The sequence below is a fragment of the Semicossyphus pulcher genome, unplaced genomic scaffold (assembly GCF_022749685.1).
Source record: "Semicossyphus pulcher isolate SPU_LCO1_2020_fin unplaced genomic scaffold, fSemPul1.0.p SCAF_13, whole genome shotgun sequence".
NCBI classification, from domain to species: domain Eukaryota; kingdom Metazoa; phylum Chordata; class Actinopteri; order Labriformes; family Labridae; genus Semicossyphus; species Semicossyphus pulcher.
This window is the reverse complement of record NW_027211637.1, coordinates 23,771,929-23,799,755: the sequence shown is the minus strand read 5'-3', so window position 1 is coordinate 23,799,755 and position 27,827 is coordinate 23,771,929. Positions and strand designations below refer to the sequence as shown.

The following is a 27,827-nucleotide window of genomic DNA, read 5'->3' as shown; positions in this document are numbered from 1 at the left end:
TCCCCAAAATTTTCCTCAAAATCCCAAATTATATATAAATATTATTATTATATTATAAATAAATATAATTATTATTAATATTTTTGTAAATTTTGTTTCAGAGCCTGTCCAATATGGGATTTATGTTATTGATACAGATTTTCTTTTTTTTGGGAAAAATGTACTAATTACCGATATGGCAACCGATATAGAACATTTTTGTGTTGGAATGATATTTGACCTTTTCTATGTTGCGCATTAGGGCTGTAACTAACGACTAGTTCAATAGTTGACATCGATTACTGAAATGATATTTCAACTAGTTGGATATTGAATCGCATAATAACTTAATGGCTCTTATTCAGCTATCAGCTTTTAAATGTAGTTGGAGGTTCTTTGAAGCATATGCTAACTACCGATAAAGACATTTAATATGTCTTTTAATTAGAGATAGACCGATATGTTTTTTTCAGGGCCGATACCGATACAGATTATTAGTAGTCAAGGAGGCCGATAACCGATATTTGGAGCCGATATTCATTTGCAGTAAAAGTGAAAATATTGGTGTCAAAATTTTGAAAAATACAAACTCCAACACTTAACTTTGTTTAAATGCCTTTAAGCATATGTTTATTAAACAAACAAACAAAAAGCGCAGGGAGTTCCCAGGGTCAGCAGCATCTCTTGTAAAGTTAACTGAAAATTTAAATAAATAAATAAATAACTTCCTGAAGTTTTATTAAGTAGATGTGCGTGAGCCGTGTGTGATCGGCGCCGATAATCGGGCGATCCCTACTTTTAATAAACTTTGTGGCTGATTTGGCTCCTACTGATACAAAACATAATTAAAAGGAGGAAGAACAAGAGATGAGAAGGAGAATAAATGTGTGTTCTGGGGGAAATGTAAATGAGAGAAAAGTCACACAGCGTGGCTGAAACTTTGGACTGTGACGTTGATGTTTATAAGAGAGATGCGTCAGGTTCGTCAGTGTTCTATGAATGTTAAAAGCCAATACAACTCTGTCGATGGATAGCTAACGTTAACTACCTGAGATGCTCATTATCTTATCTGTGCGAGTCTGCAGTCCAACGTGCCTTCTCTGTAAATGCTCAAATCTCGCAGCCGATCCTTTTCTTTGCAGCGTTGAGGGTAAAAAGCTCCCAGACTTTAGAAGTTTTAGGAGGCGATGGTGTTGCATCGCCCGCCACCATTTAAATTCGTTCGCAACCAATTTTGTCAACAATGTCGACTAATCGTTGCACCCCTTTTGTGCATTGAATTTGTACCTATATGACTATGCAAAGGTATTCGGAGAACTGGTTTCTCAAACAAATAACTGTTAAAGTATATTTAACTTTATTACACATTTAACCTCAACCCTTTTTAGTGCTGTCACCGTCTCTCCTTATATTGTTTTCCACATCATATGATCTGTAAAATAAGTTTTCATAACACATTGTTTTCCTGTTATATACTCTGTTAAAGACGTTTTTATGTGACCCATATCATAGAAACACTGATATATATCTGTCACAGGCCTGTATCTGTGGGAGGATATCGGCCATACAGTGTCTATGTGTCTGTGTTGTGTTTTACGCCTAACAATCCCTTCTTTTCTTTACAGTATCTGGAGAGGCCCTAATGTGAATTGTGTGGACAGCACTGGATACTCCCCTCTCCACCATGCCGCCCTGAATGGACACAGGTAGACCGGTGATTAATATCTCTGGGAACTGGGAGAACCGTCTGTGTTGGAGCCTGTTTCAGGCCCTGTGTGTATGCTGTGCATTAAATGAGCTCTGCTCTCACAGACAATTGTCCCTCTGGGAAGATGAAGCTATTGATTGGCTGTTTGCGAAGGCTGTGTGTATTTATTAGTGCGGTTTATAGTCTGGGCGCTTTCTGACCTGATTTAACCTGTCCCCGCAGCGAGGTGGTGGAGGCGCTGCTACGAAACGAGGCCTTGACCAACATCGCCGACAACAAGGGCTGCTACCCTCTCCACCTGGCTGCGTGGAAGGGTGACCAACATATCGTCAAACTGCTCATTCACCAGGGACCCTCGCACCCCAAGCTCAACGAGCAGGTCTGACGCTGCATCTACTGTTCTGTTTTTCCGCGTGTGGTCATGCTGTCTCGCTCTTACGGTTCCTGTTTTCAAACACATTGACCAATCGAATAGTATCATCAGTGTTGAAATGATGTCAGAGTTAAAGTCATGGTAACTGTGTGCATAAATTGTGTAACGCATCAGCAGTAGCCGTTTTACTCATCTTTAAAAATAAAGACACATCAGGAAGTAACCACCAGTTGACATTTCTGATGCTTAAGTCAGCAGCCATAGGGCGCCATTTTTAACCTTGCAGTGCCACATGGAGATATTTAAACTCTACTTCAGCATGGCATGCTCTGTTCTGTATTTGAGCTACATGAATGCCAAACATATTGCGACCACAGTTCATTAACATCATTGCATCATGACTCCAATTTGTGTTATTTGAAGCTTTGACGCCATGCTAGTGTGAGAAACGGCTGTTTGCTCTAACCATTTTAACTGTTTTGTTCCATACGTTTGTGTGGTTGCTTCCTGCAGCATCCACACAGTCATCATCTCTGGCCTGTTCTGTTTTGAAGGAGGAGAAATGACCCATTATGAGCATTCAAGCAAAAGAATATATCAACCAAACTGAAGATTGAGCAACAATTCAATGGCCCGAATTTGCCTCATCCTGTGTCATTTCTCCCTGCCTGTTCATGACATCTGATTGTTCATTAACTCAACTCTGATTTTTTTCTCCTTTTCATTCAGTTTGACTCATTTGTGATCATCATTCATTTGTTCATTGCTTGTCTCAACCAAAACCATTGGCCTTTCTTCTCTTCCTCCCTCCCAGAGCTCTGTAGACCATAGAGAGTTCAAACGCTGTGGGCCCTTTGACCCCTATATTAATGCCAAGGTGTGTACACAGTGCTGCTGAAACAACATTTCCTTTTGAAGTGCTTCTTTGCTTTACTGCTCTGCTCTGCTGTGCTTGGGTCTGGTTTGTCGCTGCTGCTTGCGGGGGCACTCTGCTGCAGAGATGTGGGGAGGCTTTTTTATTTGCTGCTGGCTTTCTACTCTTCATGTTTGCTTGTGAGCTCGAATTTTATTGAGTTGTAACGTTTAACAAAGTAACAGGAGATGCGATGCGTTACAGCATGCCCTTAACTATGGAAGGTAATCACTTTGTTACATGTTACAACACTGTTGAACCAGCCTATTGGTCAGTCTGTCCTCTGAGGGCGTCTGTGGGTGATCGGTCAGTCTGGATATTAATGTTTTCTTTTTGGGGCTTTAAAGCAAATTTGTTGTGAAGTCTTGTAACCTGAAGCAACACAGTTTTTTGGCACCACACAGCCAGCAGCCGGAGAAAATATTGACAGGTACAAACCGCACAATCTGTGACAGCAAAAATATTCCAACATTGGAAGGTTCATTGGAGTAGCTAACAGGAAGTCCTCTTTAATGTTGGCTGCTGGATACTGGAAGAAGAAGATTTCATTATTGATTTATTAATCACATTTCTCCCGTTACCATGGTCAAAAAGTAACTTTTAAAAAGTTAAAATGGTCATGACAAGTTCTCTCAATCCATTTTCATCTATAGCTAGGATATGTAACTTAATGAATTTACATCAGCTGCACATGTCCATTGTTTTTTGGTGACTAGCTAGCAAGTGTTAGCATGCTAGCTGTCACAAACTTGCTTAGAGAATGTGACAAGTAAGCAGTCCATGGAGGAGATTTACTTAAAACAAGAGTAATTTCACAATTTTATCATAACATGAAAAGAAACTGGTTGGAACCAGAAACCTCTTATGATGACTATTTACCAGCAGAGAGAAGCTGGTGAATTCGCAAGTAGACAGTCGCATAACATAACTGGAACTGAAACAGAAGAACCTCAAAAAGCAACTGGTTTGTGCGGGGACATAAGGAAGAGCAGTGACGACTAGGATCAGGAGGAAATGAGGTCCATATGCAGCCCAAAAGCAAACAACAATATGTTGATGTCAAAAAGGAACACCAAATCTCATCACAAGTCTGAGAACAAGGACTGCAGCGAGACAAGACAAACACGGTGCTTTATCCTGAACAGCTATCACATGGACACTGAACTGCAAGTGACCCATTAGTGCTATCTAAAAGTGGCATATCTAAAGGTTTCTCTAAACAAGGCTGACCAAATTGAGTTGGCATTTTCGCTCTTCCAGTTCCCTCGAAATAACATCTGTGGTTAATACAAGTTTAAATGTATTCATGTTTTGTGTTGTTAGATGGACTCAGCTAGTCGGAAGCTTCTAGATGTTGGCTTTGATGATGAGCGACCGTGGGGACGATCGTGTAGTTAGCTTTTAGTTAGCTTTTACACTTTGTGAAAAGTATTTTGCTGAACAAAAACGTGCAAATATAAAGTAAACTTTTGTTAGCCACAGAGATAATTTTCTGCAATAATCCAAACCCTAATGGAAAAATCTTTTTGTCAAGGGAACCAGGGCGATGCTAACTTCAGGGTTGGCCTACAAAAATCTGTCATCCCTGTAGCGCTGTATTCTAAGTTCACCGGGTTAAGACCAGGAGGATGGACCCAAGGTTTCCTCTTTATCTCTTATTCATGTGACTTATGTGCAGTAGGTATAATATTACATCAGGCTTTTTCAATTTGAGCACCTTCCTCATTACATTCAGCTGGCCAGGGAAGCCCCTACCACAACCTGTCTGCAGGAGGAGCACTGACAGCGTCTCTGATGGTGTCGTCCTCACAGTTGGAGCAGTGCGAACACGTTGGGTGCTTCATGACTGCATTTTTCAGCAGGCAGAGCTTGAAACCCACCAGGCCTGCAGATAAAGCTGCACACTATTTTTGAACATTGTCACATTTCCCCAGGACTAATCTTCTTAGTGTTGGGATGGGAAAGCTGGATTTCTGTAATGCTGCTATATATCGGACTGTGATTCTCTCCCCCTTATTTCTCTTTCTGTTTAGTCTACTTGATGTTTGAACATGGTTTGCATAGATTATTCAGATGTCTTAATGTGAACACTTCCGGGCTAGTTTTGGGAGCACTACCTGGTCATGCGCCTGAATAATTGAAGCTTTGTTATGAATAAATCACAGACATGGATGCAGTGTGGATGCTCCGGCTGTGGTTGTGGTCATGGTTTGATGGCATCATGTGTGGGCGGGGTGCGCCCTGCCTCCCCGCTCATCACACTCCAGGACCAGAGAGCCATCTCACGAGGAGGGGGGGGGGGATGATGGGAGGTTTTCAGTGTACCAGTCTCTTTGCATCAGCATCAAAGAGAGAGGGAGAGATTTCCATGCCATGCTCGTCTGTGTGACTGTGTAAATGGCTGTATTTGCCCCCCCCTCCTCCTCCTGGTTTGTGCCTGAGAGCTCGGATGCTGAGGAGAGGAAGAGGTGGGACGTTGTCATGGTAACGGTGGCACGGCTTATTGGATGTGGAGCGGTGGTGAGTGACCCAGTGGAGAGACGTGGTCTTGGGGGAGACATGAAAGGCAGGTGATGTGGCTTTGAGGCAGGTCCAGGACTGTGCTTTTCCTTCAAGAAATCCGCCTGGACCGGATCCAGTTCCCTGTCATCCCGATCCAGGAAGCCAGCCAGACCGATGTCTTTTCATTCTACCTCTGTGCTCTCTCCTAATGAAAGTGAGATTGCCCCTTTGTAAAGTTTCAAATGCCCCAGTAGGAGAGCGCTAACCATTGACCGCAGGAACTGAGCAGGACCGGGAAGGATTTTTGCCTTTTATTAGGACAGCTGAAGAGAGACAGGAAATAGGGCTGAGGGCGGGAATCGAACCTACGGCCGCTGTGTCGAGGACCATAGCCGCCGTGTATGGAGCGTCTGCTCTAAGAACAGAGCTTAAGCTGTGCCCCAACCATATGAATCTTTGAATAAGACAGGGTTCATTGCATACTGTTTTTAGAAATGTACTGAAAAACAAGTTATGGACACTGCAGGTAAAATAATGAGTCTGATAAACCAAAAACTGAACTGGCTACAACTAATCAATAATTTTGTTATGGATTTACTTTGCAGTTATTTGCCAAATTAGTTGATAATTTATTCGGTCTATAAAATGTTTTAGTTTTTATTTTTTTTTATCATCCAACCCAAAGAAAAATGAAAACACCTTAAAACAGAGAATGGTTTTAAATGTAAAAAGGACTTAGAACATAAATGTGAACTATGAATGAATAAATTGTGTAATTTCACTCAAAACACATTCATCGTTAACGGCATATTTAAAAAAACTCCAAACGGTAATAGAAGGAATAATGACATAAGCTTAATCAAATCATCATTACCATCAAATTGAGTTATCTAACACCTGGACTGTTGGATTGTTTTTATCGCTGCTCTTTTTACACTGCGGTTCCACCTCAGCGCCATAACGAAGCTCCGCCGTCATGCAGCCTTTGTCATTTTACGCCGGCACTAAGCCGCCCCAGTATGTGTTTTTACAAAGCGTTCCGACTCTGCGGAAGCGAAACGTGCGCGTGGTGTAAACAAACAGCGCGTGCTTCACATACACACACACACCGGTGTTCCGCCCTGGCACAGACGCCGTTTCGCCTCTGTTGCTTCCTCCGATGCGGGCTCATGCGGAACAACTTCGCCTCACCATTCCGCCTCTGTGCGTTCTACATAGTGTAAAAGGGGCTTGTGAGAAAACATATTTTATACTAACTGTAGAGGAACCCTGGTTTCAGTGAAGCTCATTATAATGAATCTCTTCATTGACCTGTTTTATGTTAATTACCGTACATCCTGTGTATTTCTCTAACAGGACATAGCCCTTGGTCAGCCCACACTCTCATCACGCTACCTCTCACCCAGGCTCCATCTCCTTATATAGGTCACACGTCTGATACGATGTACGTTTAGATGAGTTCCTCTGACCCCGGCTCAGATACCCCGGTGCTCTGACATTAACTTTGGACTAACTCAAACTGAATGAAATGATAGCTCAAGAAATGTCAAATAAATGGCATTTAATATCAATATTTGGTCTTTTGGCGGATACATGCTCACATGCAGGAAATGGATCGCGTGTCTTTCTGTCAGGCTCCATGTTCAGTATCTCAGAGAGCTGACATAGTGAAAGTGTTCCTGTCAGCTGCAGAAATAATTTCTTCGGACTTGGTCACCTCATTATCAGCGGAGCAGAGTTTCCCCTCCTTCCTCCGGGCACAGCGCTCGCAGGCTGCCAGCTCGCTCATTTATCCCCTCTGTCTGTCACTTCAGAGTCCAGAAGCACACCACACACACCCTCCCTCCCTTTACCTTCTGCTGCCTGCTCGTCCTCCGGGGCTGCTTCTTGTCTCTGTCGTGCCAAGAAAAGGGGCTGAAGCACATTTGACGAGCCCTTGGGGGGGGGGGACGTGTTGTTATTTAACACAAGGATCAGGATTTCTCCATTGTCATGCATTCACATTTGCAAATTTCAGTCTTTAATGGCAGTTGGAGCCATTTGTTTCTAAAGGGAGGAGGGTTTCAGAGCAGGGATGGTATCTAAGATCTTTAAGGCTGTTTGGTTACTTGTGTTTGCAATGTTAGTCCCATCTAATCAGGTGGAAAATAAAAGGGAAAACTTATCTTTCCTGTAAAAGCAAGAAAAAGTTCACAATACAGAGAGTGAAATCTGTGGCAGGAGGCCAGTTAGATGTTTATCTCCGGCTGCGTTACAGGACCGCAGGGCCTGTTTACTCTGGAATCTGTGACTGTGTCCAAATAAGAATCCTCTGTCGGAGTGGATCCTTAGATTATTGCAGCTGTACATTAAATGAGAAGAGCACTTTGGGAGAGTAGATGAGTATTTTGGCTGCTTGACAAATTGAGAAAAAAACATGGCAATCAATTATGTGTCTTGAAGAATATCAAAGTGGTGAGGCCAAACAGTTTCCCAAAGCTCAAGGTGACATTGTGGGATATAAGTAAGGTGAGAAAAGCAGCAAAACATACTTGGAAGCCAGACCTGCAAATGTTCTGCCTTTTTGCCTCATGAGTTACTTAAACCACTGTGAACAGTTGTTAATTACACATCTATTAGCATACTAATGACCTAATAGAGGCTTATATTTCTAGCTCCGTCCACAAGTCAGTTAGAACCGAAGAAGCCTTTCGTATGAGAGGTAAAACGTCTTCAAGAACCGTAACCAAGTCCAGTTGTCTTTTGGATTAAATTAACAATCTTGGACTTTTTCATTTGAATAAATGTCTTTTAAGTCACGATCACAGAATGAGGTAACACAATGGCGATTGAGCCTATGGCCCATTAATGAAAGCCTTTGCATTTACAGTATATAGTATTTTTATGGACTGGGTGTCTGTAGCGACATTTGCGGAAAAAATCAGAAGCAGCGCCCAGTTAGTGACACGATTTCTAAGCTAAGCGGCTGCACTTCCGGTCTCTGTGTATCAAACTCTGCGCTGACAAATTTGGAGCGATGTTTTAGCGCTGCATGGAGTTTGTAGCTGAGATAACAAGGAGTTGCAGAAGTTACCGACGGAGCATAGCATCGCACCGGAAAGGGGGAGATTAGTGTGTCGACATGAGTTTTTTGGTCCCATCAATGCCGATCGGAGCCAAGGCGATAATTACTAGGGTTTACTGCAGGGTCATTTGACCCGGGTCTGAATGCCGATTGTAGCCTTTCCCACTAAGCAAAATAGTGGGTGTTAACTATTTTTTGACCAGAAGGAAAGCGGCTTAAACACCTTTTCCCCCAGTTGAGTTCTGACCTTTGGGACAGACAGTAAGAACATGTCCTGGGAAGGAAGATTGTAAGCTCCTGCACTCTTCTGTCTAATGTAGGTAAGAAAGTACGATGGAAGCGTACCTAAGATAGACTTGTAAATAAGAATACGCCAGTGCTTTGGTCTATGTGTGGACAAGGCAGACCATCCAACATGTGCATACAGCAAACAGTGATGAGTGAGGGCTTTGAAATTAGTGATTAACCTCAGTGCTCCATGATACTTAGTGTTCAGGACATGTACGCTTTGAGAAGACGCATGCATGTATAAAACATCACCATAGTCCAGCACGGACATAAAAGTGGCAGCAACCTTTTCAACACTTGAAAATGTCCTCTTTTAGCTGACAACTTGTATTCTACAGTGTGTTATAAACTGTGCATTGAATGTGGGAGCTGTTAGCAAAATACTGTAAAAGGTCAGTGGCAGTTGGATCTTGGATTTTAAAACTATTCTTAAAATTTGAACCGATAATGACAGCCTCTTCTGCATGTGGGTGTGTGAGCCATGATTTAGGGATTTCAGATTGTGACAGTCTTCTGCAGCGAGCATGGGCGGCCCTTTGGCACAGACTAGCAGCAACAGCTGCTCAGCCCACCCCCCCCTCACCACCACCACCACCACCAAACACCATGTCCACCACCCACTTCTACTACTACCACCACCAGCGGCCAGGCTGACGTAACCGCTGCCACGCTCTGCTGCCAGCCTGCACGTCACGTGACAGAGGTCGCTAGTCATACCACGTTAGCATCTCCCAGCTCCAGGTTGTGAGAACGATAACATTCTCTGTTCTCTCTGTCACTGTTCGCCCCCCCCACCCCCCCACCCCTCCTCTGAATATTCTGCAGAATGAAAACACAATGAAGTTTAATCTCCAGATGTTTCTAGTTAGGGCGGGCTTCATCAATCGCCAGCCGAGATCTTAATCTCCTCTTGTTGGACATGTGCTGAGGTCTAAATCAGGACGAAGTTTCATGCTGTCTGCAGCACAGTAAAGACAGGATTTCTTATAAAAACATCTTCTGTCCAGGAAGTCTTGGCTGTGCCGTATAAATACTAATCTCTCTCCCAGCCAGGCTGCAAGTCGTTGGTGCCATTTTGTGTAAAAGCCTTCAGAGCTCTGTCTTGTTGCTACATGATTGTCTGACTGCTCACGTGGGCTGTGGCAGTGCAGTGCAGATAAGGCTGATCCTGTTCTTTTGCAGAGTGAGATTTCATGCTGGAACTCTCCGAGTCGGGATTATGTAACAATATAAAAGCGTTGCACTGAAAATCACGGATTAATTTCGTATAAATTGCTTTGAATGATTTTTTATTTTTGCTGCAGGATCTGATCAATTCGTTTTAAAGCAGGTTAAACACTTTTGTTTTCCCATATGCAATACTTCCTGTTTTTTAAAACACTATATTGACTCGAAGGATTGTATTTGGAAATGTAACTCCTGCTGCATTAGAGTTGGTTTACTCTCTAAAAAACCATGCCATGAAAATAAGGCATTTAAGTTGTTTAAAAAATAGCGCCTTCTAATGCAACTCCTATGACGGGATTGTTTCTTAAAGCTCCTGTGAGGAGTTTTTCACTGGTTATGAAACAGACTGAAATTAATTCTGATGGCTCTACATGACCTAAAAAAGCAAACTAGACCATCTTCGACAAGACTGATTATTTCTATATAGTTATTTTTAATGCCTGAAACTGCTGGCGGGGGGTAGGTGTCGAACGGACTGCACGCTGCCTTTGTTTACATTTTCCAGGGCAAACATGTAAAGTAAGTGATACATATGACGAAGAAAGCAGGATGACACTTTTTGTTTACATTACCACTTAAACATGTACAGGACAAAAATCATCAAAGAGATAAGATGTACGTCTTTGTCCACAGGGGGCGCCAAAGTCGACCAAACCGAAAGTTTCTCACAGGGGCTTTAAGTTGTTGTATGACTTTTAATAAACTAATCAGCACATATGGCAATTTCAAGAACTACAAAGAGAACGTTGCCTAGATTTTGGTGCTGACATGTTGACATGGCAGTTATTCAGTAGTGGCACTCGGATGGCAAATCATACAAGGCTCTTTTTGATGATTTATACTAGTTTTTTGTACGTCGAAGCGTGTAAATATAGTACAATATTGCACACAATGTTGAGCTGAATGTGCTTATTGGAGAGCTGCAGTAACTTCCCTTTATGTTCTTCACATAAATTAGAAAAACAGGAGCAAAAAAGTTGTAAAAACAGAAAGTAAAAGACAAACTGTAATCAAAACATAAGCGATGGGAGGAATGTGTTGGTGTTCCTGTAGAGGCGGCCTCTGTGTGTAAAATAAGGGTGGGACAAAATGTGGATACGGCGATATATTATCGTCCTGACTCGTGCAAGGCAATTATCGATAGGCTGGCTCCAAATATTGATATTTTAATTCTGCACATGACTTTTTAGAGGCATTTTGTATTCTTCAATTGATCAGATATTGTGTACTTATATGATTGTCTTGCAGAATCATGATATTAACTTTCTCTTGGGATGTGTATTGCGTGTCGTATCGTGAGTTACCCTGTGATTCCCACCCTCGGTGTGTAACATGAGATCACATCAAAGAAGGCATGACAAGGATCCGTGTCTCATAGCCGCTTGATTCCTATCAGTGAGTCAAGTGGCTGGTCAGCCATGTTTAATGCGATCAGATGCTGGCTGATGGGAGGACTGACCACACACACAGAGGATACACTTAACATAAGAGTTCAGAGTATCAGTCCACTATTGTTGCACTCTTCTTTTATATCGTGAGAAAAGGCCTCATGTTTTACTCATATTCATAATGTTTCCATTTCCCTGTTATTTTGGACGCGTTGTGTAAACCCTGCATGCTAGATTACCTTAGATTACCACTGGAGCAGCAGACCTGCGTATCTGAGGAGGTGAATCATGCTTATGTCATCCCAGCACGTACGTTTGCCTGCTGAAGTCACCAAACACAGTAAATCTCTCTAAAAAGCTGTATCAGATGCTTGATGTCGCGTTACAGATGGAAGGAGGCGTGCTCTTTTTATGCTGAACAGTTCTTTGTTGCTGTGTACTTGTGAGTTTGTTTGGAGAACCCCAAGTGCAGCTGATGAAACCACCCAGGCAGGCAGTGAAAGCTGAGGTCGCTTTGGTCTGCTTCTCAGAGGAAGCCTCTTTGAAGCCTGATTTTTTTCATCTGTTTTGTTCAGTGAAATTCACCCAAAACAAAAGTGTGTGTCGTTTTATCCTCAGCCAGCCTCTGTGCTTTTGATAGGCAGGTGTCGTTTTGTTTCCTGTAAGCCCCGCCTCCTCTGTCTCTGCTGCTCAGGCTGTGACCTGCTTTGACAGAAGCACACAATTCTCTCTTTCTCTCTTTCTTTCTTTCTCTCTTTTGCTTTCTCTCTTTCTCCCTTTCTGTCTTTCTCTCTCCCTCTCTTTTGCTCCCTCTCTCTCTCTCTCTCTCTCTCTCTCCCTCTCTTTTGCTCCCTCTCTCTCTCTCTCTCTCTCTCTCTCTCTCTCTCCCTCTCTTTTGATCCCTCTCTCTCTCTCTCTCTCTCTCTCTCTCTCTCTCTCTCTCCCTCTCTTTTGATCCCTCTCTCTCTCTCTCTCTCTCTCTCTCCCTCTCCCTCTCTTTTGCTTCCTCTTTCTCTCTCCCTCTCTCCCTCTCTCTGTCTCCCTCTTCTTCCCCCCTCTCCCTCTCCCTCTCCCTCTCTCTCTTTCTCTCTCCCTCTAACAATAAAGCAGATACCTGCTGGTCCCATCTGGCTCCAGGTCTTTGTCACGGTCTCATTGAAGGGGCGACTGACACCTGTCTAAAAACTGCCCTGTTGCCCCCTCCTCCGCATGATGCCCCGTCCTCAGTGGCACAGCTGGCACGTTTCTCTGGGAGTCTCCCAAACTGGCATCATGTGTGTCCATGTGGGGGCTTCTGATGCCAGCTGATGCCAGCTGTCAGTGCTTTTGTAGGTGGATCTGTGAGTCTGGAATGACTCTGGGCATGTGCTCGTACAATAGCTGGAATTATCCGCCACACCCATCAGCACACAACATGTAAACAGAGCCAAAAAGCTGCAGAGTTAGACAGGTTTTTATCCACCGATTGGTGTGAATCACATGATTGTTATTCTGTCACACCTTTTAGGTATTGAGAGCAGTCTTTGTCGGGTTTATTTCTACCCTGCCGTTCATTTCCTGTTATAAACAAAGTGGTTTCAATGCTTTTTCTGTGCTAAAGCTCCTCCATTTCATAAACAATCCAGCCTCACAGTCTTAATTATGGCTCTCTGTGTTGTGATTGTGTGTTAGTTGTTTGATTTGGTCAGGGAGTATTTCCACGCCATCGTTTCAGTTCAGCTGCTGGATTGCAGCCTTCGCCCCCTGCTGGCTGCTCACGGTGGAGCTGATACACAGTGCTGTCTGCTCTCAGGTCTGTTAGTTAGGCATTGATCCTGAGAGTCATTAGATCCAATAAGCACCACTTACTGAGCGAACGTTTTAATTGCTGTTTGACTGCTTGTTTGTTTGCTTGTTGATCTACAATGCAGAGCTGAGATCAATTTCACTTCTGCATCCAAATTAATTACTGTAATATGAACATTTGCAACTCGAGGGACACCAGAGAGTTAAAGCCTGTTAAAAGGATTTTTCTTCTAATCTTTATAGAGCCCACCAGTGTTTAAATTACATTATGTTATAGTGCTTAAAAACGTTATTAAAGAGGGGGTATTATGCTGTTTCATATTTGACACAATGCAGAAAAAAGTGATATAAAAACTTGTATAATACTGTTAAATATTCTTTAAAGAGGGGGTATTATGCTGTTTCACATTTTAAGACATATGTATAATGTTCCAAAGTTGGATGTCCGGACTAAACGTGGGTGAAGTTTCAGACCTGTAGGTAAAAGTATGTTGGAGTAATCCCCAGGCTTCTCAGTTCAGTCTGCAGGCTGCTGTAAACACCAGCTTTCACACAGTTTTTTCTACACGCTGCACTTTGTGACATCACAGCAGGAGAAAGTGGGCTTGTAGGGGCGGGGTTTCTTAAAGGGACAGAGCTGACTGAGTGGTTTTGGCACAGAGCACCAGTATGAGAACTGTAAGTTATGCTAAGCTACTCCACAGGTATCACAGAGTGAATTATGAAGCTTGAAATTAGCATAATACCCTCTCTTTAAGTATCAAAATACTCCTTTTGCGCAGAAATCTTTCTCTCAGCTACCCTCGACATCCAACAATGCAATACATCTGCACATGCAACACTCCTCTCTTCCCCTCGCTTGTATAATGTCTAAAACTGTCATGCTTGTTGCCTCTGGTGTGCTCTGATATGTGAGCAGAAACATTAGTGCCTCATAGATGTGACAGGCCATTCTGACGGTTTAAAGCTAATGAACCAGCTCTCACTTTTTGTAACTTTACAAAGCCAGCGCCGCTCTGACCTCTTGGTCTAAGCGGCCCATGTCTTCGCTAATTCCCCACCTGTGTCGTTGCCCTCTGCCCCCTCTGCCAGCACCCTGCCGCCCCTGGCACCCTCTGCCATCACCAACACCTGTCCTCATTAGTTCATGTATGTCTGCTGGTCCTCCAACCACGCACAAACCCCCTCCTCGCCCTGCCAGATATATTCCCTCAAGGCTTCAATATGGTGCTTTTTCATGACCTTTTCATCTGCTAATGTGGTGGGCTCTTGGTTCGACCTCACAATGACTCCACTGAGTCACCTTTTCTAACTCTTTAACAGACATGATTCAGCCCATGTCCCTCTCTCCTGATTATCTTTATTAGATCTATTTTTCACGTTTTCCTGTTCGCTATTTTCCTGCGCTGCTTCTCACCCCTTTATGCTCCCCCAACAGAACAATGACAACGAGACGCCGCTGCACTGTGCAGCCCAGTACGGCCACTTCCAGGTGGTGCGGCTGCTGCTGGAAGAGCTGACGGACCCCACCATGAGGAACAACAAGTTCGAGACCCCTCTGGACCTGGCTGCTCTGTACGGCCGCCTGGAGGTGGTGAAGCTGCTGCTCAGCGCCCACCCCAACCTGCTCTGCTGCAACACCAAGAAACACACGCCGCTGCATCTGGCCTCTCGGAACGGACACCTGTCCGTGGTGGAGGTGCTGCTGGGCGCCGGCATGGACATCAACTACGAGGTGAGTCAACTTTAAGGATTCGGTTTGTTTCTTAATATGCTGTCATGGCTCAAAACATGTTGGGAAACTTAATCTGCTCTTGCAGCACTTCCTCTTGCTACTTCCTACAACAGCAATGAGATTAAATGCCAAACTCATAAGCTCTCTCTCAGTTTGCAAAGGAGCTGCTGTGGTATCAAAGCAGAGCTGCTTTTGCTCCCCCTGGTGGACCCTGTGGCTTTGATTCTGCTCCAAACTGTGCCATCCATCTTTTTTTCCCCCTCTCTCTGCCCTCCTTTTGTCTGATTCAAGGATGGGCAGGATATCCAGTGTCCTTCAGGCCTTGCATCCTGCAGGTTTCAATTAGCATGGCCCTGTGAGCTGGAAAATGATCTGCTTTGATTCCTCAACCACATAATTGTCAGTAGAGAAGCTGACCGGGTGGTGGGCTCAAATCTGGTCACCGTACGCTGTTTATGTAACTGAAATGTGGGTGCTGCAGCAGGACTGCTGCAGGTTTAACAAAGTCTGACTCATGTGGGACTAGTAGGAGGAAATAAACATGAGCTTTAATTTTCATAATTATCATATTCATGTCGTCTCTGTCTGAGCTTCTGGCTGTTTATGCTCCTGTTCTTTTTTTCTGTGCAGACGGAGAAAGGCAGCGCTCTACATGAGGCTGCATTGTTCGGGAAGGCTGACGTGGTGCAGAAACTTCTCTATACAGGTCAGTGCAAAGCAAGCAATGTATGCATCACTCATAGTAAAAAAACAACACATAACACTCAGTTGTTTTCTTCAGGTATCGACGTGAACATTGTCGACCAGAAGGGCCTGACAGCGCTGGACACTGTCAAGGACATGCCCTCGCAGAAGGGCAGAGAGATCACTGCACTCATTCTATGTAAGAACTAGAGAGTGCAGAGCTGTGGTGGGAAGTTCTGTCTTGATTTCACATTCACCAGCTCTGATACAATCTCCTGTTTGTGCGTTGCAGGTCACATGTCTGGAAAACCCCCTGACATTGACCTTCCCCCTCCACCAATCCCGCCGCCTCAGGAGAGTCCCAGTCCGCGGAAAAGGGGTAAGATTTAGCAGATGCAACAATTAAGTCAGCAGTTTAAACAGGAAACGCAAAGCAAGACGAATGCATAAGATGTTGTGTTTCAATGCCTTAACCTGTGTTTTTAGGTGATCTGGAGAAGGTGAGCGAGTTGATCTCCGGGCTGGCCCCGGGGCCCGAGGAGGAGAGCCCGTACGAGGCGCTGTTTGAAGCCACCTCCTGCCACTCTCTGGACAGCCTCACCAGCGGCAAGTCCTCTGACAGGGACTCTGGACGGCCGGATAGTGAAGCTGGCAAGGTTAGAAATGGCTTAAATGAAGCCCACCCACACACCAACAGATGCAGGGAAGCTTGTCACATGGTTTTGTATTGGGGATGAAATGCAGAACTCCCACTAGAGGGTGATAGTGGTCCTTTATGGACATGGACGGGTCTCAAACCCCTTTAGTAACACACTCCATCTGTTACAGAGAGAGGATGCAATGTGTTTGCATAAACTAATAATAATCTATTACCTCTTATATGTCTGGTCGTTTGCAGAAAGATCGCCTGGTCCACTCATCACATCCTGGCCCTGGTCATGAAGAAGAGGTAAGATCATGTTACAAGCTAAGATCATAAAGCCGTCTCACGACTTCATACAACTGTTTTAAGCACAGTACATGTGAGAATCATTTCAGCACGACTGCCTTAAGAGTTTCAAAGGCAGTCATTACTTCTAATACAATGTCACTGATGCTATCAGAAAAATCTGCCAGTGAGAAAGCCTGTGCTTTTTTAGCTCAGACCCCGGTCATGACTGTCCTCTTCACGCCCGCTGCTCAAATCAAACAACTTCTTTATAAATATTCATGTGAAAGCGGCGAGGGATGGAGGCGGCGGAGGCGTAAAAGGAGAAGTGAAGTGGAAAAGAGTTGAGACACAACCTGTCTCGCCTCCTAAACTGTGGCTGACCGTAGAGGATGCTTTGTTGAAGCTTCACTCAGGAGGTTTTATATTGTAGCAAACATTTTACCTGCTGAAGGAGATGCTCGGATGATGATTACTTAATAACAACTTATTTCAAGTCCATTTCAAGTCCATTATTAATGCTCCTGTTCACTTTGTGTCTTTATTTGCAGGCGCAATTTACGAATAGCAGCATTGATGAACGTCGGGAGGAGGAGGAGGAGGATCACACGTATGAGTTGTTACTAACGGCCCAAACCAAAGTCCCACCGCCCAGCCAGGAGGCCCAATCCAGTAAAGGTAACTCTAATTCAGAAGGGGGAAGTACATGTATGTTTCCAGTGTGAGATTTTATGTTTTGGTAAACTAGACTCCCTCTTTTTACTGCTTTGCATATCAGTGACCCGTCATTCCTGGCAGGATTACAAAAATAAAACTCCTGACGTTCAAGCTCAACAAACCCTGACTACATTCCTCTCCTAGTAGCATGACAGCCTACACACACAGCACCAACCCTTTCCCTTGGCTCTGCGTGACGTATGAGACCCTCTTTCGTAGTGTCCGATGAATGGCACTGCGTGTAATTGGATTAAATAGGATTAAATTAGGAGGCCATTCGGATCCTTCGCTGTTGATGTAGATGTTTTAAAACCAGCCCCTTGGGCCCTTCAGCTTAGTCAGCCTCAATGGCGACCATTAGAAAACGTCGCTGAGCTGAAAGGTTGGGGTTTGATCGCTGATGTCATCACGCCTCCCCTACACTATGTGGATAAATGATGCCGTTAGAGAAAAAGGGATTCTTTGCTGAGTCTTCTTGGCTCTTAAACGATGCATTTCCCGTCTGTTTTAAAAGAGCTTCATCACGTCTGCACTGTTTAAACGGCAGAGAGATTAATCCAAAGTCTCTCTGACATGGGCATGAAATGTAGGTATGAATAATACATCATTTTATCATACATCACTTTCTCCTGGCATAATGACCCTCCGAACAGTCAGAAGTGGCGATACGTTGTCTCTAACACTGAAAACATGTCGAGCAATTGACCCATCGCTAAGACCCTCCCTTTAACTGCCAATGTCCAATCCTACGTTAGCAACCGTAACTAGACACGGGAGACCTGTCAAGCTTTCAGATGCCGTAACGGTGTGAATATGGAATCTGCAAGTCCGACAGCAGATTTCCTCAAAGTTTAGAGGGGGGTGTCCTATTTTTAGCTTTTGTTTAGCCAAAAGCTCGAGAGGAGAGATGTCGGACATGGATTATAAGTTGTGGAAGACCGCACTCGCAGCTTAATCCATCGAATATTAAAAAAAACTCCTTCGTTTATGCTCCAAGTTAAGAAGCTAACTAACTTGGCTAGGTTAGCATGTTAGCAAGCAAAGACGGTTGAATATTAATTATACGTTAATCCAGATCCGGTGTACGGATCAAGCCCACGATATACGAGCAGTATCCTGACGCGCAAGAACATTGTTGTTCCTGTATATGATTGTCCTTAACATGAACTGTCACGACGTTGGGTGCCTGACGCTCGAATTGGGACCGGTGAGCTTTTTGCCTCGATTGTTATGTCCGCTTCATTCTCAACACTCAGCTGACAATTTTTTGTCTGCTTCTCTCTGATATTTGGGAACTATTTAACGAGAAATTTGCCATCATTTCCCTTGGAACATCTCTCACTGTTATAGTTAAAAACGGCATAATATTTACATGCCGGTGTGAAAGCTTGACAAGCTTAGCAACAGTAACCAAGGGGGGGCGGGACTTAACAAAGGGTCAATTGATCTCTGACTGACCAAGATGATCTTACATGTCCTAACTCTTTTGCTTTTCTGTCTTCTTAGATGAGAAAACCACTACACAGTCTTCCAACAGTGTCCTACCTCAGGTAACATTCTTCCTTTCATCCGTCTCATATGTTTTAAACCATCCGTTTGTAAAACCTCTGCAAGCACAAGCTGTACAAAAACCATATGGGTGCAGTTATGATAGTCGGAGCAGTATCCCTGCTGCAATTTGAATTGCATATCTGGAGCATGACTATATGATCAGAGAAGGTTATATAACACAGAAGAAGGTCTCTTTGCAGTCGGAGATTGAATCATATGTCTGCAGAAGGCTTAAGTCATCACTTTCCCTCATAACCGGGTCTCCGTGTAAACCTGCCTGCTTTATTTATCGTCCTATCGTATCTGATTTTATTGCATTTTTCAATTTATCATGCAGTTAACAGCTTTTATTATCGCCGCCACCCACCTGCAACCCCACCTGCTGCCCACAATATCTGCTCATGTCTTATATTTTGAGCTCCTATTGGATTAGCTGTTCTCCTCCGCTGCCTAATCATAATGAAGGAGCAGCATAGTGTCGTCTCTGCTCTAATCTGCAGCCTCTCAGCTATGGCTAATGTAGACAAACATGCCACCAATACTGCTCTGCATGATGGCATCTTTGTTTCATGTTAAATGCTAAATAATTAGCCGGCTTTATAACTTGGTTAGCTGCAGATGCTCACGTGATTGTCCGGATACACAGGACGTGCTCTGGAGTTATGTTTTGATTGGCGGATGTGAGAAAACTCTTCTTTTCTGTCCTATTTCAGCGTAAACCCACTGCCCCAAACGACCTCAGAGCCCCCAGCAAGACGAAAGACACCCTGCACCCTCCAGGCCGGGTGGGCCCACGAGCCTCAGGAGGTGAGTTTTATCACTGTCTCTCAGATTTTTACTAACCTAATATAGAGCAACAACTGCTGCTTGCAATGCTGCGAGGGTAAGGAGAGATGGACTGGACACATTACACTTGAAAAACACAAGCCGAGCATGTCAATGAAACGGGAGAAATGCGTCGGAGTTTGCAGAGTGAGATGGGGCCGGCTTTGGATTAGCGCTGCCAGGGAACGCATGACTGGCATTCTCGAGCAGCAGAGCGGATTTGGCTTGTCGGGAAGCAGGCTGATTGACGCTCCCTGGCAAGTGGGCATGACTCACTTCGTTGCCAATACGAAACAGTATTCGTGATCTGATTGTGACATTGCTATCTCAGATTCGCATCCCGCTTAAAGCTGGATTTGCAACGTCATGCAGGCGAGAGCGGAGCGGAGGTAAGGAGCATGGCCTCTGGGATTGTTCTGACACACATACAGATGTCTTCATTGAATAATTATATCTGCAGCATGGTTACATAATGAACTGTAAGCATGGTGGACCAGATGATTTGATGGTGGACACTTGTCTTTCCGTGTTTTTTTAATTCTTAACGTGGTTGGGGAAAGAGTTTGAAGACTTCAGCGAAGTCAGTTTGATTGATATATCTTCTGATGTATCCAGTATGTGTTTGACCTTAAAGGGAATTGAATGGAGATTTCCATCAAGTGTTGATGTAAACTGAGTCAAGTGACGCAATGAATTCCGCAGTGTGCATTGCCTACATGTACCATGATGCATTGTGCGTGAGCAACGGCATCCTCTGCCGCACTCTGCTCCATTTCTATAGCTTCTATCAGCTCAGCTCAAAACAATTGTGTCCTCCTCCATAAAACCCTCTGCGCTCATACAGTATATTCGGATGCTATTGCTGTTTGTGGCGTAGTTTCGTAGCTTTCGTAGCGGGGCTGGTAGAGCAGCATTTGCAGCTTTGTGGAGCTGCACCTTGCAATAAGAAGAATAATTTCATCCATGAGCCTGTTGTTTCATCGTGTTGATTCTTCTGGAACTATCTGATTGATAAGTCAATCACAGGGCTGACACACAGAGACAGACAACCATTCATGCTCCCACCCACACATATGAGAAGAAAACCAAACAAAACAATGGAGAGAAAAAAAATCAGCATCAGAGAAAAGCAGTTCTAAAAAGGTGGGTCTTGATTTGAATGAGGTTAGGTCGGTACAGTCTCGGATGTGTCTGGGTAGAGAGTTCCAGAGGGAGGGGGGCAGCTATGGAGAAAGCTCCGTCGCCCCAGGCTCGGTAAAAGTTCAGAGAAAATCGAGAGTCACCAGCGAGCCTAACGAGCATGTCTTTGGACTGTGGGAGGAAGCCGGAGTACATGGAGGGAGCCCACGCATGCACGAGGAGAACATGCAAGCTCTTTAGTTATTTCTGTAAAAAAGGTCTGAAAGGCAAGAGGTAGCACTTTTGGAAGAAACGCATCTTGAAGAACTGATGTTTACTATTTGAAAAAAAGCAGCATTTGTTGGTAGAACATGTTTTACCACAGGTTTGAAGAATACGTGGGTCAGTTTAACTGCTGTTGTTAAAAGACCGATGTTTGTGTGGACTCAGGGCGTAGAGGGCCTTTTATTTCCCTTTTCCTAATATATCCTCCTCAGTGACTCTAAAATAATACTTTCTTTTCCCCATTTTAAAGCCACAGAAACCACACGCTTGATTTATAAGTGAAAACCACTTTGGTTTTTTTCCTGGCTCTATTTGCACATCAGCAAGTTATGCTTCCCACTTTAGTGTTTTAAATAAACCCACAGAGCTGCCTGGGACAGAATGTTTACTCCTGCACATGTGGATAATGTTTTTAGTTGTGATTGAGTCGATTTGAGGTCTGATTTCTGCCCCCTGTGTGGAGAGCCAAGGACCGGACCTCAGCAGCCTGTGGCAGGTGGGGCAGATACATGCACGCTCAGCAATAGCAGGGTGTTTATCATCTGTCACAGACGCATTGCTGCTCTCAGCAGGAATATAGTGTTTCCCCACAGATTTCCACCTGTGTGTCATGTTTTATAGGGTTTCCAGGCCAGTAGTAACATCCACAGATCATTATAAATTCTCTACAACAGGGATAGTAAAGAAGCAATCATTATTAAATCATGACTTGCTGCTTGTTTCACAGTCCTCCAGTTTTTTCTTTACACTGGATGTGCACACCAAACAGCTCTCCATGTTTGACCCAAAGTGTTAGACTGTTGCTACAGAGATGTGCAGCTGTTTATAGTGTTGTTATGAATAGAGATGACAGAAATGGACGGAGAAGGGAGGCTGAAGATGAAAAGCATCTGCATCAACCTTCTTATTAAGCAAGCAGTGAGCAGAACAACTGCTTCAACCAGATGTTTTAATTCACCATAAATTCTGTAATATAAGACACAGTCTGTTTCAGGGGTATCCCAGAAGGAAAAAGGTTTTCTATAGCTATTTATTATTATTATTTCACCTCTCTTTCAATTTATTTTCATTAGAAACACATTAAAAACACACACAAATTATAGCCTACCATTTGTAATCCCGCTATCTAGCGGTGCGGTGCGGTAATTGAGCCCAGCCTACGGTAACGTTGATTGTTGTGACGGTGGCCGTCGTACACAGACGTCTTACACAAATGTCCTACACACTGAATTTTGAATGGAATGTTGAAAGTAGAGCTACAATGATAATTCGAATAATTGTTTAGGTGGTTCAAAGAAAAAATATTCACCAACTATTTTGTCAATCGATTATTCGTTGCAGGAAATTTTCAAGCAAAAAATATCTGACATTCGCTGGTTCTAGCTTCTTAAAGCCCCCCACCAGAGAAAATCAAGTGTTTAACCTTGTAAACATCTCCTTGTGGTGTTTTTCATGTGCTACAAGACATATCAGGGACAACATAAGCAGTCATCTCCACGGCTGGGCCTGTCTGTTTTTAAACTGCAGTGTACCAAGGACAGGCTGAACAACAGGTTTTCAGATTGGCAGGTTTGAGATGTCACAAACCTAAGGAGCCAATCCCGTTAATGGACGGGGTGACGCTGTGCATATCATTATGTGTAACCTATGGCAACCACTTTGGCAATGCGCGAGCCAGCTGTAACAGTCATCTGAATTTTTGCAAACTCACTACTGACTGCTCACGTTAACGTTACTGCTACTAATTACTAAACTTCAAGCTCGTTAAGTTTCAACAAGTTGCCACTGAACGAGGGAGACGTGTTTTGTTTGCGTTTGTAATTTTACGAAGGGAGAAATATAGTTTCGGGGGGGACTCTGCAGATTCAGGAATTTTTAATGAGGGAGAAGGAGGAGATGCCTTGAGGGGATTTTACAAGGTCATTAAATGTATTTTGCAGAAAAGACAACAGTATTTTATGTCTTAAAACATGACTGAACTGGTCTTTAAATGTGAGAATTTGCTGCTTTTCTTTGACATTTCTGACGCTGAAGGAAGTTTCTTTGGGTTTCAGACTGTTGTGGACGAAAGAGGCAATTTAAAGACGTCACTTTAAGCTCTTGGAATCGATTAATCATGAAAACAATATGCAGAATAATCAAAAATTAAATTAATCTTTAGTTGCAGCCTAAGTTTTATGTGTGTGTTTTAACAAATGTTATATGTATGTTATGGTTCATTGTGTTTACGTGTATGCTGTTGATGAGAAGAGGGACTATAGGTCTTTATTGACTGTCACTATTTGTTTACCCGCTTTTCCGTAAATGTCGAAATATCAATTTCCTTTAGTTCCTTATTGACTGAGAGTTAAAATTGCCTTTAAACCTACATTAAAAACAGAGCAGAGTCGCCACCAGCAGAGCGTGAACCGGCTTTGGAGTGTGTCCATGTTGGAGTGACAGCCAGCACTGGCTGCAAAACAAACATGACATCACTAGTAAGACATGGATCCGTCGCTGCCAAATGAAATACACAACGCACCTCTGCGGTGACCTCACCCATCCATAAGAGCTGCAATAACAGCAGATTGTGTCTGTACACATTTTTTCCACCGTACAGCTGTGTGAGCCGGGGGTTTCAGTGGTCTCAGCGAGGGTTAACACCGTGTGAGATTGTTGGAAGCACATTGATGTTCTCATAGGGCGTTCACACTCCTCAGCTGCCAGGAGAGGGTGGGTGTTTGGCTGTGGTCCTGACATATGCGCACAGTACACTCACTCACCTCTTATAACACACACAAACACCCACACACACACTTTTTTTTTTGTATTCAGACACTTGTGAGAAGGGAGTTCAGGGCGTTGTTGGGCACTGCAAATGGCCCCTGAGATGGTAATGGGGCAGTTTCAGTTTGCGTGTCAAACATTTAAGTGGTTCGCTTCCCCCCCCTTCATGTTCTGTTGATATGACTCCTTCACAGCTAGCTTCTTTTGATGTTTTCCCTCTCAAAGCAGCAGGTTGAGAGATACTAGAGACACAAATTGTTAGAAGAAACTCTTCTGTGAAGGACAAACAAAGTGCTGCAACAGGTCACTACTTTTCCTGTGGTGTCTCTGCCCCAGATTCCCTGTCACCAAACACCCTGACCCTGTCACCCTGGCAGAGACAGTCCACACACACACACCCGTCCCCTGCACACACACTCCTTCACCATGTGTCACACAGCTAATTATCAGGAGTCTGGCTTGCTGGAGGATAGGGTGATTCAAATTTCCATTCCTGAGCCCCCATTAGAGTCTAGAATTAGAAGCTAGAAAACACAGAGGACTGCTGGTCACACGGCAGTCAACAACACGCATCAGCACGGTGCAAAGGAAGATGCCTGAAGGACCACACAGGCTGATGTGAGTTTTCTGAAGTCGTTGCGTTGGCGCTGATATCCCGCGGCTGATTTGATTGCAGAAAAGAGGCTTAGGTGGCAGTAATTCCTCTGAGAGAGGGAGGAGGAGGATCTAATTGTTTTTAATTGCTCTCGTCGTTTGCTCTCATTAAAGAGCTGTTTTTGTTGGAGAAGACAGCTGATGTAAGTTTCACCCCTCTTAGTGGTATTTTTAAGTCATATTCTGTCATGTTTGTCGTGTCTGTAGTCGGTGGTAGTAGCTGTGCGAGTGATTAGTCAGTAGCTTAGGGGGAAGTCTTACTGCTGTGTCATTTTGGTAAAAAAAAGCAACCTAACAGACACGCGGGCCTGTGATGTGAGGCTGGTCGCAAAGATGACAAGCTTCAGCTCCGTGTTATGAAACACAGGCGCTGAAGCACCAGCAGAGAGTCGTCACACGGCTGCAAGCTGGGTTAGGAATTCTGTTATTTCTCCAGCCAACATACGCCTTCTCCTCACTCCTTCTCTCCCTCTTTTTCTCTCCGTCACTCCTGGTAGGAAACAATTACAGATCTGTTTCTAAGCTTGTGTGGGAGGTTTCTTATTAGCCCTGCTTTAAGAATCTGCCCCTCAGTTAGAGGTCCACATTTGAGCCCTCACGAACTCTTCTCTTTTTCAAACTTTTCCATTTCTTCACTGCCTGTTTCCTTGTCTCTTCCTCTAGATAACTCCGAGCTCAGCCAGGATCAAGGAGCAGGTGTACCGGAGCAGTTCACCGGCCTCCTCCACGGATCCTCTCCTGTCTTCGACTGCAGTGAGCAGCCCTTCAGGATTCCGGGTGGCCAGCCAGAATCAAAAAAGCCCGCCAAAGTAAAAGAGGAAGTAGCAAAAGCAGGAGCAGCAGCACCGCCGCCCAGCCGTCCCAGCATGGCCGCCATCCTGACAGACTGTGATCCAAAAGCAATTTATGCAACTGTGAACAAGGAGCCCAGGGACTCAGGGGCAGGGGCTGCCGTTAGGATGCGTCCTCCTGGAGACCTGAAGCTGGCACGTAGCCTCTCCAAATCTGACTCGGACCTGCTGGTGTCGCCTCCTAGTGAGGAGGACGGAGGATTGGGTAACCGGAGCGAATCTGTTTCTAACTGTAGCACTGGCAAGAAGAGGCTGGAGAAATCTCCCTCTTTCACCTCAGAATGGGATGAGGTAAGTGTTGTAAAGTCTCACCTTTTTGGTGGTCTAGCCTTTGCTTATAGTACTGTACGAAGCAATGCTGTAGACTATAGGCTAATTTTGACATAAATGTTTTTTTTAAAGGTTTTATAAGTTCAAATTCAACAGTTTCCTCTATAGTTTAACTATGAGATGCCTCACCAGAATGTCGGAAAAAAAACAATTGAACAAAACGTACTTAAAAGACAGACAAACATGACACTAATCAGAACCTAACACAGATGAATATTATGTGTAACACATTTATTTTGAAGCCCTTCTACAATAGAATATCTCAACATACCAAACGTACCAAAGTTCAATCTCTTATTCCAGCTGTATTTTTTCAAGCATGAACCAAAAATATGCAAGATTTATGAGCATATTGTCTGGAACTCCTCTTGTGTCCCCATGTTAGGCCCAAGTCAGCTTGTGCTTGTGCAGAAACAACAAGATATTTGTCCACAACAACAACACAGATTGAATGAAATCCTCAGTCTCAACTGTAAACAGCTCTGTTTTCTGTAGCGACATTCCTTCCTGAGGGGGAACACGCTGCAATTTTAGCTCTACCTTGTTGACACAAAACACAACACAAACCCTCAGCAAATACAACCGCTGTGATGGAGAGAGTGGTTAAGCATTTAGGTTATTTTATGTAGACGTGTATTTTCACTTTAAAAACCACGTTGCAATAGGACCAGTGTGCACCAACTCTGGCACCACCAACTCCACCAACTCTGGCAGTGCCTATTTTCTATACAAAACCAGTACAGTTCAGCGTTTTCAGCGTCCTCGGCGTCAGCTGTCTTTTGTCGCTGCTCTCTCGGTGCTCTCAGTTGAAAATAGTTAAACTTTCAAACACCGCCGCGCTCGTCAATGTCACTTCTTCATCGACCAATCAATATCAAGAAGGGGCGGGACTTGAGATATCAACTTTGTCAACAACAATGGCGGAGGAGAAGCTAATCCTTTCGTTTCGGGTACGCTTTCCAGGTGTATAGCTGCTGCTAACGCCAGGACACGGTTCCTTTACATTGTTTTTATGTTTTCTTTGTAAAAATTACCGTGAATAACAGCAAATATTAAGCATACGGAGCAATTTAAAACACACTTAACGATCACTACCGAGGGAAGCGGAAGTGCCGCCAGCTCGTAACCTAGCAACAGTAAGCGCCGGTGAGTAGCGCTCTGAAATTGAAAATTTTAGGCAATTTTGCAAGCCTGTCTTGTTGAAGATATTCATAACTAAATATACCCCTCTCCATTCAGCACTTTAATGCTTTGTCTGGGATGTAGATAAAGAGCTGAGCAGAGCCAGGGAGGGAGGAGATTAGACGAGACAAGGAGATGGGGATAAAACAGCTGAGAATCTGGGCGTTAAGACAAGACTTAGAGATTTGGAAATTGAGATTCAGACGGAACATACGAGCTGCAGATCTGTCTCACTTCAGCTCTTTTCTCCTTCTCTTGCAAACGCTTCAGAAACTGACCTGAGTCAACCAATCATACAAACACAACAACACACAGAACATTGAACAAATATTTGATTATTTCAGGGGGAAAAGTGCCTCTTTTTCTTATTTTATTAGAGCCTGCTGCTTGACAAACAGCATGACAGTCAGCTCAGCATATTTTCAACACTATATTAATTTAATGGACTGTGAGATTAGAGCCAATATAACAAAGACTGAGCAGAAGTATACACAGCTTTTATGCTCTTTCACCATTATCCTATAACAATCCTCTTATTGTGAGAAGGATTAATGATATCCTCCAAGCTTCTCAATTACCGTCTCAGTAATTTCCTCCTCACATTGTTAGTATTCTGCTCGGTTTCTGTGGCTGGAAACATTCATCTTTTTGTGCAGCCTAGTAGTCCATGAGAGATGACTTACATTTTATGATGCCAGATGAGCAAATCATGGGCTCAGATAGCACTGCTAATGCTCTCGCTCCACGGTGAGGAGGAGATCGTATTGCTGCCTAGTGTTCCTTTACATGAGGCTATCACAACAGCTTCAGTGAGATGAGATAAAGGCGGCTTTGAGGTCGATATCTCGTATGCGGGTGGTCAGAATCGAACACTTCTTCTATAACCTCTCTAACCTCTTAAATATTCAGAGAGCTGGCCTTATTTGTAGAAGGGTATACAGGGATATTAAGGAATGACATAATATATCTACTA

The 27,827-nt window shown here is 43.9% G+C and overlaps 1 protein-coding gene across 3 annotated transcripts in view; it reads left to right on the top strand.

The window, feature by feature from the left end:
- The window catches only part of LOC138589450 (ankyrin repeat and SAM domain-containing protein 1A-like), a 74,223-nt gene that overhangs the window by 12,581 nt on the left and 33,815 nt on the right, over positions 1-27,827 (top strand). For 2 of the 3 annotated variants that reach the window (XM_069659728.1, XM_069659727.1), the window contains exons 2-14: positions 1,605-1,685; positions 1,910-2,066; positions 2,875-2,937; positions 14,666-14,962; positions 15,593-15,668; positions 15,744-15,845; positions 15,939-16,025; positions 16,133-16,302; positions 16,545-16,595; positions 17,126-17,252; positions 18,798-18,841; positions 19,556-19,649; positions 25,155-25,633. In XM_069659728.1, the coding sequence (XP_069515829.1) occupies positions 1,605-1,685; positions 1,910-2,066; positions 2,875-2,937; positions 14,666-14,962; positions 15,593-15,668; positions 15,744-15,845; positions 15,939-16,025; positions 16,133-16,302; positions 16,545-16,595; positions 17,126-17,252; positions 18,798-18,841; positions 19,556-19,649; positions 25,155-25,633 (1,828 nt within the window). The remainder of the gene's footprint in view (positions 1-1,604; positions 1,686-1,909; positions 2,067-2,874; positions 2,938-14,665; positions 14,963-15,592; positions 15,669-15,743; positions 15,846-15,938; positions 16,026-16,132; positions 16,303-16,544; positions 16,596-17,125; positions 17,253-18,797; positions 18,842-19,555; positions 19,650-25,154; positions 25,634-27,827) is intronic. The other variant, XM_069659729.1, reaches the window with a different exon arrangement.